Raw genomic sequence first — 17,892 nt, 5'->3', positions numbered from 1 at the left:
GCAGCAACAGAACAGAGACAGACAAACTTCAACAATAACATCACTGGTATGTTCATGTTCATGATTTCAACTGCTCACTTCTGCTCAATAAATACACCAAAACTGGACCTAAGACTGGACATCCATCTGTTATGTTTCTGTTAGTACTCTGCGTAGGATCACTCCCATCACCTGTGAAGTAACGTGCAAATATACATTGGAAGGGAAGGATTGCCGTTACATTCAAGTAAGAAACGACGCTCTACGAGTGAAAAGGACATCAAAAGAGCCACAAATGGACAGACATATTGTTTGTTTCACTGCCAACACCGATTGACAGGTGATTGGACACACCTGCAGCTCTATTGGGGTGAGTTGGTTTGGAAGCTGGCTTTGAATCAATGAGCAAACATGTCTAGTGGTGATGGAGATGCTCAGCCACGAGATGGTGACATTACACAGGATCCTGAAAGGGAAAAGAGTGTTAAACACAACTCTAAAGACTTTACGTTGTTTGAAAGGATAAGAGGCTTGAGTATTGGAAAGGCTACCAGGTTAAGAGAAGCTTTGAAAGAGCTTATGAAATCAAATGAAAATTTCAATGAAGTAGAACAGAATTTGGATGAATTAATTGGTGTCTGTGGTGAAGCAAAAGGAGGCCATGCATCATTGATGGTTTTACCAATGCCAGACGATGAACTTGAAAGACAAAATCAGTGGTTTAACCCAACAATGTGTGCATTCAATGATTTCATACAAAGTGTACGATGCTGGCTATCTGAAAATGAACCACACATGCATGTCTCTGTTGAAAGGGAATCACAAATACATGTCATTGCTGAAGGTGAAAGGTTGAGTGCTGTGGATGCTGATGATATTGGACCCCATGACAGTGTATCAAATGTTTCGAAGTCAAAGTCCACACACGCATCCACTGCATCAAAAGCATCAACATCTTCATCTGCTCTCATTATAGCCCAGGCTGAAAGGGCAGCTCTCATGGAGCAGGTTGCTGGCTTGCAGCAGAGACATCAAATTGAAGCACAACAGGAACAACTCCGAATGCAAAAGGAGAAACTGGAAATGGAGACTAAGATGGCAGCAGCCAATGCAAAGATCAATGTACTGCAAACACTGGGATCAAGAAACAGTTCAAGAGTGTCAAATGGAACGAACTCAGATATGCAAAAGGGGGCTGCTGCTCAAAAGGAAAAGTCTACATTACATCCAAACACATACTTACCTGGTCAAACTCAACACAAAGGAAATGTGTCAAAGGAAACAAAGCCTCCCTCCCAGCCACAGGTTGTGAGGCCAAAACAATCAGGTTATGAAAAATCTGCCAAATCTCATTATACAACTCCTCTGACTCAATACTCTCTCCCCAGGCAAACTCCATCAATGCAATACCCTCTCCGCAGTCAAAATGTGCAAACTGAAAATGTACTGGGTCAAATGAAAAAAGGTGTTCAAGGTCATACTGCTCATACTTCACTCCCTGTTACAAATGTGGGTAATCAAGGTGATATTTACAATGTGTTGCAAAGACAGAATGACATAACAGCTCTACTGGTCAAACAGAACCTTTATTCCACTTTGCCACCCAGAGAAATTCCAATTTATGATGGGGATCCATTACAATATGAAGGGTTTATCAGGGCATTTGAGAGTGCAATTGAGAAAAAGATAGATAATGATGGTGACTGTTTACATTTTTTGGAGCAATACACAAGAGGGCATCCAAAAGACCTGGTTCAAAGTTGCCAACATCTGCCTCCATCACAGGGCTACCAGAGAGCAAAGCAGCTGCTCAAGAAACATTTTGGAAACGAACATAAGATTGCCACGGCATACATGGAAAAGGCTTTTTCCTGGACAGAAATCAAACTGGATGATGTGAAAGGATTGCAAGCATTATCTCTCTTCCTCAGAGGCTGTTGCAATGCAATGGAAAACATTTCCTATATGGAGGAGATGAATGTTGTCTCTAACATGAGGACCATTATCATGAAGCTGCCATACAAGCTCAGAGAGAAATGGAGGGACAAGGCATGTGAGCTACAGGAGAGGCATGGACGTCGTGCTATGTTCCCAGACCTTGTCAACTTCATCGAGAGACAGGTGGAAATACTGTCTGACCCGCTTTTTGGAAACATCCAGGATTCTAAGCCCATCGCAAATCTCAAAACTTCAACCATCACTAAACAAAAAGGAGACATTCCAAGAAGAAGCAGTTTTGCAATAACAGTATCACCCATAGAAACGGCAGTGGAGTCAAATGGAGTAAAAACAAATGTATTCATCAGTTCTCATTCTTGTTTGTTCTGCAAAAAAAGTGGTCACACATTGGGTTGGTGTCCACAGATGATGAAGAAAAGCCACAGAGAGAAGATAGACTTCTTAAAGGAAAAAGGAGTCTGTTTTGGCTGTTTGAAAATAGCAGCACACCTAAGCATAAACTGCAAATTTCGTTTAACATGTGATACATGTAAAGGAAAACATCCTGAAATACTCCACATTAAACACAGAGAACAACGAATGGCAACAGAACAATCGCAACAGAACTCAACTGGAATCAATGCTGTCATCTCACCTCTCACATGTGGTCATATTGGGGCCGGTGATGAAACCTCCATCTTCTCCATTGTGCCAGTTCAAGTTAAGAGCCACAAGGGAAACGCAGTGTTGCAAACTTATGCATTTTTGGATCATGGAAGCACATCTACATTTTGCACCGAAGGCTTAATGAGAAGGCTGAACATTTCAGGAAAGAAAACCAATATTCATCTCCGTACAATGAATCAAGTGAAGCCTGAAACCAGCTACCATATCACCACTGGTTTGGCAATAGCTAAGATGGACACAGATGACTTCATGCACCTGCCTGATGTGTTCACTTGTAAAAGCATGCCAGTTTCACAACACAACATCCCAAGACAACAGGACCTGTCACAATGGCCTTATTTGAACCATATCACAATACCTAAAATAGACTCTGGCATTGACCTCCTCATCGGCACAAACGCCTCAAAGGTACTGGAACCTTTGGAGGTGGTCAACAGCCAGGCGGAAGGACCATACGCTATGAGGACCCTATTGGGGTGGGTCATCTATGGTCCCTTAAGAGGAGACGACACCATCAGGGATGAGACTGGCTGCCCTGCTATTGATGTCAATCAAATCTCCATCTTGAAAAACAGTCATTCTCAGACCCATCCAACTCTACAGTACAAACAACTGAAACATGACCACAGACAGCTAACCAAACACAGGAAAGTTACAAGGAGAGACAACTACAGGTCCTCGACCTACACTGAACCACCTCCATCCAAGGAACCCAAGATGCCAGCTAAGGCTCACAAACCACCTCGGACAGAGAGGTACCATGGAAACACAGACCCATGCAGGGATGACTCTGGACTTCAACACATACATTACAACATGCACACACAACACAGGCTATGCACTGGAACCCCTGGTCATAGACAAACAAAAAGATTGAAAGACTAAAGAACTTTGAATGCACCACAAAAGGCTCCAAGAGACTTACAGTACAAAGTTTAAAGAACATTGAATGCCAACACTTTTGATTTATTTTTGAAATTGTAAAAAAAAGAATTTAACAATGTAGAAATGTGAATTTGATATTGGCTCCTTATGTTTTATTTGTAATTGTGTCATTACACTTAAGACAATTAGGGGCCGGTGTGTAGGAGCCATTATGATGGTGCTATATTATTGGTTATGTTGGCATATTATTTTTGAACACTTGGTGGCAGGCTTTAAATTTGACAGCACTGGGTGTGTATTTAGAGGGTCACTCAGGTGCACTAATCAGATCAGATAGGACATAGGACACAGGGAATGGTGGGAGCACACCGTTTCTTACCAGCAGCAACAGAACAGACAGACAAACTTCAACAATAACATCACTGGTATGTTCATGATTTCAACTGCTCACTTCTGCTCAATAAATACACCAAAACTGGACCTAAGACTGGACATCCATCTGTTATGTTTATGTTAGTACTCTGCGTAGGATCACTCCCATCACCTGTGAAGTAACGTGCAAATATACATTGGAAGGGAAGGATTGCCGTTACAACTATATTATAACTTTTAATGTTTTTTCGGGCGTGCCTCATGGGGCTCAGGTGCACTTTCTGCGTGTCTGACTTGTTCAGAAGCATGCACTGCAAAATCCTGCAAAACCACCTCCATCCGGGTGAAGACCCTTTTAATAATGGGTCCCAAACCCCCAATGTGAGGACATGTGAAAATCAGACCCAATGTGTTTTGTGTCAAGTTGTTAAAGATGGAGTGCCGTAATTTTTGTACTTTTTCCAATTTTTCATGTGTTTAAAGCCCTAACCACACTAAAGGGTCAAGACGGTTTTAGCGTTGTCCCTGCGGTGTGATATGTCTTGTTGCACGTTGACCCTAGTGATTCAACGCATGGAATTCAATGGCCCAAACCACACCAAAGGGTTGAGACGATTTTAATGTTAACTCCTTGCAACCGTTTGGACCCAAGGAGTTGCATGGTGACCCTTTGGTGTGGTTAGGGCTTAAGAGGTGACAGTACTTCATTAGACCCCTTGGTGTGGTTGTTATGTGCAATGATGTCTTCCATTTGTATTTAGGGTTTCTTCCTGGAGGTTGAAACCTTGACAGTCAAACGTGCCAAAGAAAAAAACAGTAATATAGTGACTTCACACTATCAGCCCCTCCCCCTTTATCATACAACAGCTGTGGGTGTGGCTTCAGTTCAGGTGGATCACCACCCATCAGGCAAACCAGGCATACTTCTTAATGAACTGGTGGGCGTGCACACATAAAAACGACATTTTAACAAATACTGTACACTTTTTTGAAAAAATTCTTCGTCCTTATATAACAATAAGACCTGATGATCATGTTTTAGGGTGGAAAGAAATCATGGCACCATCTTTAAAGTTGTTTAAATATCAGTGAAGTTCTTTTTTAAATCTTCATGGACACAAATCAACGAGAAAAGGCTAACATACACAAGAACATGCCACTACAATTCGTCATGTGATATATGCAACTGTCTACCATAGTCTGTCACTTCACTGTTCATGAAGGTTTCTTGATTTTTCAAGACTTCGGCCTCAGAGATTTTCCCATCACCGTCCTGATCCATTTCCTTGATGAGGTGAAGAGCCTGTTGAATACATGTGAACAATATTAGGAAATAAGACTACCACACTATCGATCTATAAATGCACAAAATGTGCACCGTCCAACCGATCAACATCGCGGGTTGTGCCAAGGGAAATTCGGTTGGTCCAGTAGTTGTCCAGGTCTGTCTGTCTCATACCGGTATATGGAAAACTTTGCAACTTTCCCTTTTAATGCCCAATGTATGAAGATCAATGATGTCATCGATATGGCGTCCAAGTACTATGATAATGGCAAGCCTCCAGGACTGGGAGGGATTTTTGGAGGTTCTGATTTCCGCTTATTAATCAAGTTTGATGAATAAATTACACTAATGCACATCTGTGTCCCAGTAGCGCTGGTTTATTACAACAGCTCCTTGACATTTGTTATAAAAACATCTAGTATGCACAGGTTGCAAGTTGCATATAATGATGCTATGAGAATACTCCTTAAACAACCCAGAGGGGGCAGTGCTAACCAGATGTTTGTCACTGCTGGAGTAAGGACTTTTAATTAAAGCACTACTAAGACATTTTGTTTAAGTTTATGCAAAGGCTGGAAAATGTTTGTGTGTTCTGCCTGTGGGTTAAGTGTTGTATTTATTTGACATTCTTTTATGATTTTATTGCCTGTCGTTTCTTGTATGTTTACCCCTTGTATGTTTCTCTATGGAATTGAATTGAATTGTGTGATTATTGCCACAGTATGCAGGATGGGTGGTGATTCCCTAAATATACTGTACATTTAGATAATAGATGTAATGTAATATTGATTCATTTTGGTGGAACTGTTGCTTACCTCTTCTCTTGCTGAGCCATAGCTATTGGGGGCGACCCAACGGAGCTGCTCTTCTCGATTCAGTTTGCCATCCTCATCTTGATCATAGAGGTCTTTAAAGCGCACCGTTTCTTCAATCTCCCACTGAGATGGGGAATTCCCCTCTGACAAAGAAAATAAATTATAAATCAAAACACCACATTAGGGCTGCTGAGTATTGAGCAATATATCAATATATATATATATATCGATATTGTGATGTGATACTAGAGATGGGTCAAATGCGGAGAACAAATTTCACTGTGGTAACGTGTGACAAATCGTACTACTTTGATAAGATATGGTCTGAGATTTTTAATATTGCAACATTGTGATATGGCAAAATGTTGAAGTGTTCTCTTCCTTAAGCCTTATTCAGAAATTGCAACGCGATATGTTGTGGAACGTTGAGGAAAGTTTGGAAAAAATAAAACAAAAATGTATATTATCATCACAATATAAATATTTGTCCATATTAACCAACCCCAAATCACATTTGGGCGGCGGTGGCTCAGGGGTAGAGTGGCCAGATACCAAGGTTGCCAGTTCGAACCCGGGCTCCCCCAGAGTTAGTGTCGAAGTGTCCTTGAGCAAGACACTGAACCCCTAATTGCTCCTGATGTGCTGGTTGGTGCCTTGCATGGTTTCCGCCGCCATCGGTGTATGAATGTGTGCGTGAATATAATGCACAATATCTGTAAAGCGCCTTGGATAAAGGCGCTATATAAATGCATAATTTACATCAACAATGTTTTAGTAACAAAATGAAGTGATAATGACACTTAAGTTGTGTTCACACCACATTTAAACTTTTGCAAATGACACAAGTATGACTTTGCATCTCATATGAACACACTTTTACATCCAACATATATCATTCTGTGAATCAGTACATTTCATGATAATCTCTGATCTTACCATCACTCCGAACATCTCCAATAAATTCACTTAGACTGATGAATCCATCTTTATCAGTGTCATATTCACTCAACACATCTTCAATGGCAAAATCCTATTAGAAAATAATAAAGATCCGAATGTTATTTTAATTCAATACACACATTCATACCATGAGACATTCGCATATTACGGTTATCCTTGTGTGAAGTAATAAATAAAAGCTGCAATATCCTAAACAGTAAAACAGAGTTGGTTTTTAATACATTTGTAATTCAGACAGAAATATGCATGAGAGTGCAATTGTACAGAATGTACACTCTCTGAGTTAGGTTAACACTCAAGAGTTTCACAGCGTAGTAAGACCTTCCATGAGTAGTACACAGTACTACACACTACACAGAGCTGAGTTTGTGTGATGAAACAGCTCTTACAGCCATGTGATCCACTTCAGACGGGTGTGTGAAGGCAAGAAACTCTGTCAGGTTGAGGCCTGGCATTCCGTCCACATTAGCAACATCAAAGCGCCTTCTCTCCTTCAGATGGAGCTAAAGGGGGACACATTGTCACAGCAATAAGTGATCTTTTAAATACACACTCAAGTCCGGTGTTAACCCTGAAAGTGTAAAAAAGGAATACAAAGTACACTTTCAGAGCTAAACGGACACTCCGTATTGGACTCATTAAAATTCTCAGTGTAATATCGATTTGTAATATAGAGTGTACACAAATATAGTAGTAATAATATTAACTAGATAAAGTGCCCCTCTGGGCACAGGTCTCCACCAGGGCAGGCCTCCTGGTGGTGCTATAATAGGCCAATGTGAAAAGGGGGGGGGATATATTCCTCAGCCTATTAGGAAAGTCTGTGAAAGATTTCACATAAATTGCACGCTGCGTTCATGATTTGAGGCATTTTGTTCCAAAAATGTGTTTTGCAAAACTCCACCTGTTATATTCCTCAGCCTAGTAGGAAATATTTCACATAAATTGCACGCTGCGTTCATGATTTGAGGCCAACTTTGAAAGCCAAAGTTAGCCAATTAGGATGGAATATGAAATATCGGACAGATCCTGCTTGAACACATGACTATAGAGATAGTGTGTAGCGATTTGCGGGATTTTTGGACAGAATCTGGAATATAAAAAAACGGGTTAACGGTGCCGGAGATTAGCTGTACACAGACGGACGGACGGACGGACGGACGGACGGACGAACACACACACGGACGGAGCTCAAAACATACTCTCTCCCCATGCCTTCAGCCTGGTGGAGACAATAATAATAAATATAGCTGCAAGCAGCGATAAGGCGGGACCAAGCACGAAGGCTATAAGCAATGAGAACAATAAGCTATAGAAACATGGAAGACTGAACTGAAGAAGACAATGTAATTGTGCAGGGTTCTTGAAGACTGAGTTGGCGCTGCCTGGATTTCAACCAATGACCTTGCTATCCAGACACAATCAGTTTTCTTATTGTAAACAGCAAAATCATTTAGTGTTTTTGATGACAATTTTGTGTGTCCTGGTTTTGGGAAACTGTGTTTGCTGTCAATTTCACATACAAACTTCTCTTCAACTGGGATTTCATATAATGGTCCATAGATTGTGTGTAGAACTTTTAACGCAAATTGCTCAAAAAACAGGCAGAAAATTTGACCAATTGGAGTAAGACTGGTTTCATAAGCATATGACGCTGCATGTATGTATTAGGGGCAGAAGAAGAATTTTCACAAAACAGCAAAGAATTATAGGTCCAAAGTTCACGTGTAGAAGTTTTTGTGCATTTTGATCAAAGATCCTGGGTGGAGATAGTTTAACTATTTTTCATATAATTCAAAATGGCGGGTGTTCTAAAAGGTCAGAGGTCAAAACACGAAAGTTGTTCGGCATGAGGAGACGCATATGTGTATCAAATTAAATGTGTATTGCCAACGGTCAAGCGGTTCATAAGTTATGGCTTTTCAAAGTTTGCATTTTCAATAGAGTGCTATAGCACCACCATTTGGTCAATCGTTGTGGGCTTCGTGTCGTTTGGCATAGTCCTTTACCATATTGCCATGTTTCGCGAAAACCGACTGCACGGTTCAGCCAGAACTGCTATTTTTGGCGGAGGAGAAGAATAAATAATAGAGAGCTTTTGGTACTCAAAGAGACTTTACATAAATTAGCATGTTTGTTTTATGCCATAAACAAAACAAATATTTACGTTATGAAATCAAAATAAATAAAATGTTGGTTGCAAAATGTTTAAATTTGTACACGTTCAGAAATAACATTCCAGATTTACGGTGTAGGAGCCAAAGAGTGCTTAGCCTATAGTTATTCTCACTTGGTTGGTGATGGGTGTGGGCAGCGCATTGACACTCCATTATTGGTGGGAGCGTCTATGTGGGTGGCCACCAGACAGGTTACAAATACAGGTGTCTGCCAGCTTACTCTGAGGATGCTTGAACTTGGAGGCAGGGTGAGCTGGGAGCGATACATTTTGTTGAATGCACTCGCACTTTATTTGATAGTTTAGTTCATTCACGTTTCGTTTGCTCACGGTTTAAATTTGGATTCTTTGCACATATTTATTGCATACGTATTTATTATTGGAAATTGTATTGTGATATTTGGTGCACTGAATAACTATATAAACATTTTAAACTTATGAGCTTGTTTGGACACGAATCATTTTATCATTGTTTGTGGCGCGTCATTACAGTTTGTTTTTAGCTCCTAGGTTTAGCCTGCTGGCATGAGTAATTCAAAGGGAATTATTATCAGCCAATACATAGGGGTATAACTAAACCATGCATACATATCTGAGGGACTCTTGCTCAGGGTCTTCTAAAACAGCGTTGTCATCTAAATTGAAGAGCTGCCCATGAGCGACGGTGTTGTATTCTTCCCAAGACACCACACCATCTTTATCTGTATCGAACTCTGAGAAGCGTTCCTCTGCATCATCCAATGCATATCTTCTGTAGACATGCTGAATCCACAACGTGATCTCCTCTGTGGATAAAGCACAGTGCAGATTGAACATACAGTAAAAGGTAGGGGAAGACCTTTATTCCCAAGCAGGAAGAATTCTGTTTAAGCTTCACCTGGCTGATGGATGTTCAGATGGTTATGATGAACAAATCACTCGGGTAGGGCATACGTTTGCTCAAGGACACTTCAACACATGCACTGGGCGTACCGCCGGCAAACCTTCCGATTACCAGGCAGACGACAACTCTAGCCTAAGCTATGGCCATTGGCCGACGGACATATCCGTCTACCGGTATGTATGAAATTGTGCATTTCCCGTCAGTCAGTCAGTTGGTTGGTCACCCCAGGCATGACCATATATGGTGACCATATTATGGTCATCATGTCATCAATATTAAGCCCATATATGGGAATGCCCATGAATGGAGATCCCTGATGTCAACTTTACATCTGACCTCAAACCCTTAGATCTCCATATATGGAGCTGACCTTCCCCATCTATCCTTCCTCTTCGATGTCTCCCTTTTGACTGATAGCTGTTCATTTTTAGACAGGCCTGTCCCAAAGTTAGTAGTGCAGCCACGCCCAGCAGCCGGCGAAAACTAGAGTTCTCAACAGGCCCGAAAATTAAGGCCTGGCCCTACCTGGGTCCTCATCAAACCATGTACACTCGGGTGCAGGTTTTTTTTCCGATCCGCCAAAATTCCGACAGGCAATAGTCCGACATTTGTCGGACTATCGCCCGAAATATCAGCTTTTACCGCCAACAGTCCGACATGGCATTATACAGACAATAGTTCTGGCAATGATCCGAAAACCATTGTTTAGACCAGGCAATGGTCCGACACGAGAGACTTTGGCTGGGTGAGAGAGAGAGGGGTGTGTGGAGGAGGGAGAGGGCGGGCCCAACCTACTTTGGCAGCCCTTGTGCATGCAAATTGAATCCGTTTGTAGCAAGCCGTCTTTGTTTAAAATTGTCCTCCACTCAAGACTCTGCCCCAGCTGCCACAATAGAGTTCTCATCAGGCCCGAAAATTAAGGCCAGGCCCTAACTGGGCCCTCATCAAACCCTGTACACTCAAGACACTGCCCCCGCTGCTACCCTTAGATCTCCATATATGGAGCTGACCTGTTCTGACATTCCATATGTTGATCTGACCACATCAAACCCTGTACACTCAAGACATGCTTCATATATGGCCAGTACAGAATTCATTCCATATGTTGATCTGAACCACCATGCCAAAGTGCCAGCGCTCGCCCAGCAGTCACCTAGGCGGATGCACGCTTCTCGCCCTCAGGCGTCTTACTGGTATTTAAACAACTTAAGGTCTGTTGTATACTTTGGCATAGGACGGTTACACACTGTTGTGCAGCAAACATAATACATCTATTTTGAGGGCCTCCTATGTCCAGCTTTTAGTGTGTGTGTGTGCTAACACAAACTTTGTCCTAACACAAACATTAAATGCTATTGACAATGGACAATTTTGTGTGTTTGTGTAAACACAAACATTACGTAACACAAACATTGAAGATGAAGGTGAGCACGCAAATTCTGATTGGCCGGAATGAGATGATGTACGATGAGCGCCCCTCACTTCACACAGGTGTGATTTTTTTGTATTACTTAAGGGGAATACCACTCATTTTCAACATGTATTTTACTGTCATTAATATACCTTACAGCTCTAAGGTATATTAATGACATAGTAACATTTTGAAAATGAGTGGAATTCCACTTTAATAAATGCCCAAACTTGGGTCACCAGATTGAAAGTTTTAACATGGCATCTCAAATGTTTTTGCTTTTTGTTCGTGTGTGTGTGTGTGTGTGTGTGTGTGTGTGTGTGTGCACACGCACGCTGGAAGACGAACGCAACATGATAAGATTGCAATCTTTCCTTTTCTTCTTTTGTAGTAACACTTCTAGTCTTGTTAATGTGTGTGTGTGTGTGTGTGTGTGTGTGTGTATATGTGTGTGTGTGTGTGTGTGTACACACACTTTAGGGTAGCAGAAAATAAAACATGCACTCACCTGCACTTAACAATGTGTCTGCATTGTTATCAATCTGCCTTACAATTTCCAACATTCTTTTCCTCTGCTCGGCTGGGCTGAGTTTCTTTATTTCCTCTGTGTCTTCAGTTCCTCCTAGCAGGAGATTCATGTCATGTTCAGGGTCGTGCTGATGACCCATGTAATGATCTTCATCTACATGTTTGTGAGCGCGTTCTCCAAAGGCAAACTGCATTGCTAGCAATGCTGTGGTAACCACCGTAGAAAACACCATCTGAGGAGAGACAACATGAAATTCAACTTTTCCCATTTTTTGGGCTCCCCTACGTGTCTTCTATCCCCACAAATAGGCCTACCCAATTTTGAACAATCAGGTTTTCTCGTCATATTTGGGTTTTTATGTACACTGGTCTCAGAGCAGGGCAGCAGACCAACTGATTTTGGTGCTACTCATGATGTCATCGGTATCTCCCTACTTTGTATAATCCCTCCCCATCTTCAGTTACAAATGTGCATTTTGTCCTTGGAGACTGTGGGTGGGGAGGGGGGTTATTATAACGAGTTAAAGATGTGTAGCTGGGATGAGGGTGTGGCGGAGAAAATCATTTGCACACACAGTGCCCCCACCACATCAGGACATTGTGGTACTGCAGCTAAAACTGCTTTAGAAGCCAGACAGAAATGACATGGACTGGTTATGTCAGAGTGGTGATTTTGGTTGTAGTTACTTTTTGTAGCCTACCAATTGCAGGCTGTCTTTGTGAATGATTATTATTGTGTTTAATTCATCGACTTGCAATAAAACATAAGAGAAAGCACATTTGCGGATTCATTTTGAATAATTTTACCATTTTGTAGGGGCACATTTTTGCATGGTGCTGCGGTGCAACTTACTAATGGTCAGAGACAATGAAAATAACAAAACACAGTGACAGGTATGAGCAGAAAAGCCTAAAGTGGCATTTATACTACTAAAACAACGTGTTTAGTTAGCTAGCTTGTAGATATTTTCTTTAGGCAAGCGACACCCCCATTGTTAACTTGTGGTATTTACTTTATGGATACATGTGTCTGTATAGTTTGTAGGAGATTGGAGAAGAAGCCACTAAGCCAGGCAAAAAGACAGGCATCATCTATTCTAGAGAACAGTACAATGAAAACATTGTTTAAAATTGGCCAATAAAGTAACCAGTATCAAAGTATTTAAAACATAAACAAACTGTAGAAAGAGGAGATTCTTTTACCGTGATCACTGATCAGTGCAACGCAGGGGGAATGGGGAAATGGCCCAGCATTCACTCCGTCCGTCTGCACATCGTTGCCATGGTAGACAGACAGAGTCCCGCCCTAGAAGCTTAAGCACTGAATCTATTGGGCCATATTTTATTCGTTTCCATCGCAGACTGAAACGATTGGACAGCCGCGCTGTCTGTCGAAATCGTGAACCAGCACACTTCCTGCTTGTTGTTAGGTTGTCCTTGCTGTCATCGTTTATGGGAACCACAAGACAACTTCATCCTTTGTAAATAAGATAACCTTCTGTTTTGTTCTCTCCTCACGATCGCGCCGAACTCATTTAGTTTCCATTTATGTCAAAAGATAGTCGTCACGACGGACGGCGGCGTGGTGGTGGTGCGGGTCCTCACCGCCTCGGCCCAAGAATGAACGTTAGCCAAGGTGGAGGAGGAGACGGGAGGGAGAGGTCTGGGAGCAACAGCTCTGGATCCTCGCATGGAGGAGGCAAGAGCAGGAATACCCCCATTACCGCCTTGAAGGTAAGCCCCCGTCTCACAACAACTCTACTGGTTAGTGGTTACAATGCAACACACTAGTATTTAATAACGGGGATAGCTCTACTCATTATGGGTGGTCCAATCGATCTACCACAGGTTTTTCGTTGTTCCTGTAGGTCGGTTCATTATATGATTATGAACTGGGCGGAATGGGATGGGACGACAATACATACAGTAATTCTCTCTTGATTAAACCTTAGAAACGTTAGTGATCATTTGTCTAAACTGTAAAGTAATTCGCACAACCTTCTGAGTTTACTCAGGGAGCACTGCAGTAGACTTGGGTGAGGCGTCTCACCCTGTTCCTCAGCAGAATGATAGCCTACCTATAAATGGGCGGAGTCGGAGGACGCACGGTGCCGGATACAGGATAGGTGTTGTTAAATTGGCTATTTTTTCCAAAATGTAAATAACCTGCATATCCAGTCATTTTGGGGGAAAAACATATCATACTTTACATTACAGACAATTTTTCAAATATTTTATTTTAAAGTATTTTGGTCAAAATTGGCAATTTTACATCGAGGTGCCCATGCCCACTCATCCTTCGTGGTGCCCACCTATCCTGTTACCACTTACCGCCATGCCTACCCTTGTTCTCAGTAGCATGAACAGGATGCTTCCAATGCAAACCTCTGGTCTGGTGGTGTGTGTGCATAAACCAAGCTGAGCTTGAGGAAGGCAGAGGGTCTTCAGGCACGGCTAGTTTCTTTGGACTTGACTGTTGATTTCTGTGACAGACAGTGTTAGTGTGTCAATGATCTCCATTCATTACCCTGCATGGGTAATCCTGTTACAAGGCAACGGCTCTTTCATTGGATTGTAGGAGCAATTGTATTCACGTATCTTATATAATTTGTATATGAATACAGTTGATTTCCAGTGACTCCAGAGAAAGGGACACTGGATCAGAAATGGAGCATAAGCTGCATATTTTATCTCCCTAAAGTTAAAGTAACTTACAGTGACAGTCAGTGTTGACTGTTGACCTACCACACTTCTTTCCAACCCCACATTTCAAGCTTTAATAATGGATAAAACTGCGCCTATACAATTTAATGTTACAGAATGATTATTCGAGAGATGACTTCCGCACACCCGGTTTAATTTTACAGCAGGTGCATATAGGTCCTGGCAGAACAGCAAACGTTTTAGAGAAGGAGGAGAGACCCGCACACCGCCACTTGCTGGTTCAATCAAGAGGTTTATTTTGATAAGAGTCGTAGCAACGTTTCGGCCTTCATGCCTGAAGAAGGCCGAAAGGCCGAAACGTTGCTACGACTCCAGCAAGTGGCGGTGTGCGGGTCTCTCCTCCTTCTCTAAAATGTTACAGAATGATAAAATCACACCAACTGAACATTAGAAGGGAATTGTCATCGTTTTGGTTTGGTGCACTGTCCTTGAAACACTTTACACTTTATAGCCATAATGGGATATGATGAGATGAAAGTGGTTCTGGCATTCTGAGTCAATGTTGTAACATTCAGTGAAGCAGGCACATGCAGAAGGGGGGCTAGGGGGGCTTGAGCCACTGCCCTTTTGCCTCAAACTGCCCCCCCCCCCCCCCCCCCCCCAAAAATAGAGCGTCGCAGTCCCGCCTCCTACCCTGGACCAGGAAATGAAACCCAATGCATTTTTCCCATAGACATTTCTTAAATTATTTATTTAAAGACGGTTACGCCGCGGACAAAGCCAACTCGAGTCGTGACAACTCATGACAACACAAACAATATTTTGGACCAAACAAATAATTACAAAGAAGAAAAACAACAAAAAAAAGTGTTGTAACCTGCCGTTTTTTTCTTCTTTCTAATTATTTGTTTGGTCCAAAATATTGTTTGTGTTGTCATGAGTTGTCACGACTCGAGTTGGCTTTGTCCGCGGCGTAACCGTCTTTAAATAAATACTTTAAGAAATGTCCATGAGGAAAATGCATTGGGTTTCATTTCCTGGTCCAGGGTAGGAGGCGGGACTGCGACGCTCTATTAGGGCTTATGTGGGAGCCTTCAAGAAGTAATGATAATTCCACTATCATAATTATTATTTATAATTATACTTTTAATGTGCTGGCTGCCATCAGTCAGTTTTAGTTTCAGACTAATAAGAACGTATTGCTTATTTTATTGTCCAATGACATGAAATGGCACAAGGGACGGTCCCCACAAAAAGACCATCCCCCAAAATCGGCACGCACTATGCGTGCGCACACATGTGCCCTTTTCTGGGGTTGCCCTGAGTGAAGCCCCAGAGTGCTCAACTTGAAACACTTGTTGTATGTTGTTCTTCACACCCACAGAGCCCAGGTTCGGCGTGGAGGATGAACACATAATAAGGGGCCTGCATAATGGAAGTGGTCACAGCTTCTTGAGCAGGAGCTGATGTAATTTCACCAGCGCGTGTCGGCCCAATAGAGGGGGGGAAAATAGAATTAATGTCAGGTGCCCCTTCCTTACTCTGGACGGAGTGAACGATCAATTGATTGTTTGCTGACTCAATTAACCAGGCATGTGTAAACCTTGATAACCACAACATTTGCCTAAATTGTCTAAATAACCAGAGTAAGCTTGGGGACAAATTAATTGATCAGGATATCAGACTGGCCGCCCAGAAGGCCGTTGTCAGAGGTCCTGAGAGATCTCACGTGGTCTTAGGGCGCAGTAAGTTAATGATATATATGTCTGTTATGAGATAGAGACCCTATTGTCTCCACCAGCAGAAGGCATTGGGAGAGTATGTTTTGCACTCCATCCGTCCGTCCGTCCGCGCGTGTGTGTGTCCATCCGTTTGTCTGTCCATCCGTCTGTGTACAGCTAATATCCGGCACCGTTGGTCCGCTCCATGCCAAACGCCGAATGCCGATGCCAACGGCCACCAAGAGGCCGATTTTTGCTAAACTCATTTCTTCATATTACGGGTGCAGTACTTAGTTTAGACAGTGCACCGATCTGTATACAACTTTGTATGCACACTCCCTAGAGGCCAAGGAAAAACCTTTGCCCTGCATTTTCCACATCTGCCTGTTATAACGCCATCATGAGGCCAATTTTTGCATCTGTGCAATTTTAGCATGTGGTTTTGGCTTAAAGCTTACAACATCAACAATGAACATACGGTATTGCATTGTGGTTGCGACGTGTTGAGAGCTTGGCAAATTTCTCTATTTTTTCCTTTTTCGTTACACTCATACAACAAAACATAAAATTGATTAATTCTGCCAAGGATTTCTCAATAGGTAGTATGCCATTAAGTATGTCCACCATTTGTACATTCTTATTTTTTTATCCCACGGTTTTGTAACCCATTTTTCACCCCTGTGAAAATTATCTAATGCAGTGATTCTCAACCTATGGTACGGGTACCTTTGCCGGTACTTAGCGACCCCTCTGGTGGTACGCAGAATGTTCCTGAAAATGAAAAAGGTGGGGGTGGGGTGGGGTGGGGGGAGTAGCACGTAGTCGCGTTCCTATATGTATTTAAATACGCTGTGAGTCAGCACCACGCACCAGACTTTCCTCCGAGGTGGAGGATACATGCTAGATAGTCTGCCGCAAGGTTACTTTTACTCCATGGTGGGAAAATAATACAAGTACGATATAATACAAGAGAATGACAGCTTGGCATGTGCGACAGTAACTTTTATTTTTGTAGAAGAGGCAAACTAATATTGTTTATGCTGTTTGCTTTGATGGAATAATTGATTGTGTGTTCTAAATAAAGTTTGTTGATTATTGTGTAATTTATTTGTATGTGTAAACTTGAAACATTATTTTACTGTAAGGTCTCTTTTCCCTTGATCCTTTATCTTTTTTAGTATAATAGTATTAGTTTACTATAATTAGATTAATACACGATAATCAACACTATTCAATCAATTATTCAATCAAAGCAAACGGCATAAACAATATTAGTTTGCCTCTTCTACAAAAATAAAAGTTACAAGAGTTAGAAGGCTGCAGCCTCTCGCGCGTGCCAAGCTGTAATTCTCGGAGGACAGTCTGGCGAGACCGTGGGGGCAAGACGGGCAGTGTCGGTAGGCCAATCAGAGGCAGGCTGGGCGTTACCATGTCTATGCTCGGACGTTGAATAGAGGGTATGCGTGTGACATCATCATCAAACCAGGAAGTTATGCAGGAACGCCTACTGAGTGGCAAAAACTACTTTCTGGCCTTGACAACCCATACATCCACACAGAAAAGTCTTATCTGATTACATTAAACAATG

The 17,892-nt window shown here is 42.1% G+C and overlaps 2 protein-coding genes across 3 annotated transcripts in view; one reads left to right on the top strand and one right to left on the bottom strand.

The window, feature by feature from the left end:
• Positions 1-3,554: 3,554 nt before the first annotated feature.
• Positions 3,555-13,262, bottom strand: rcn2 (reticulocalbin 2). The gene is made up of 7 exons (XM_079501038.1): positions 13,123-13,262; positions 11,900-12,152; positions 9,686-9,882; positions 7,311-7,424; positions 6,898-6,991; positions 5,962-6,104; positions 3,555-5,164 (listed from the first exon to the last, which is right to left on the bottom strand). Exons 2-7 carry the CDS (start codon positions 12,150-12,152, stop codon positions 5,021-5,023), a joined length of 945 nt encoding a protein of 314 aa, XP_079357164.1. The 5' UTR covers positions 13,123-13,262; the 3' UTR covers positions 3,555-5,020.
• A 195-nt stretch (positions 13,263-13,457) lies between these two features.
• Positions 13,458-17,892, top strand: part of scaper (S-phase cyclin A-associated protein in the ER) — an 89,592-nt gene continuing 85,157 nt past the window's right edge. For both annotated transcript variants that reach the window (XM_079501036.1, XM_079501035.1), the window contains exon 1: positions 13,458-13,653. In XM_079501036.1, the coding sequence (XP_079357162.1) occupies positions 13,468-13,653 (186 nt within the window). In that variant the 5' untranslated portion in view covers positions 13,458-13,467. The remainder of the gene's footprint in view (positions 13,654-17,892) is intronic.

This window comes from Electrona antarctica, assembly GCF_951216825.1.
Source record: "Electrona antarctica genome assembly, chromosome: 5".
Classification (NCBI taxonomy): Eukaryota; Metazoa; Chordata; class Actinopteri; order Myctophiformes; family Myctophidae; genus Electrona; species Electrona antarctica.
This window is presented reverse-complemented; position numbering and strand designations above follow the sequence as displayed.

What these genes read in the sequence shown, in the direction of transcription:
- rcn2 (XM_079501038.1), bottom strand. Translation starts at nt 12,152, where the DNA reads ATGGTGTTTTCTACGGTGGTTACCACAGCATTGCTAGCAATGCAGTTT. An exon ending in AGCAAGAGTCCCTCAGATAT is followed by an intron (nt 7,425 to 9,685) that starts GTATGCATGGTT and finishes GTCCCCCTTTAG; the next exon opens with CTCCATCTGAAGGAGAGAAG. An exon ending in TGGAGATGTTCGGAGTGATG is followed by an intron (nt 6,105 to 6,897) that starts GTAAGATCAGAG and finishes TTTCTTTGTCAG; the next exon opens with AGGGGAATTCCCCATCTCAG.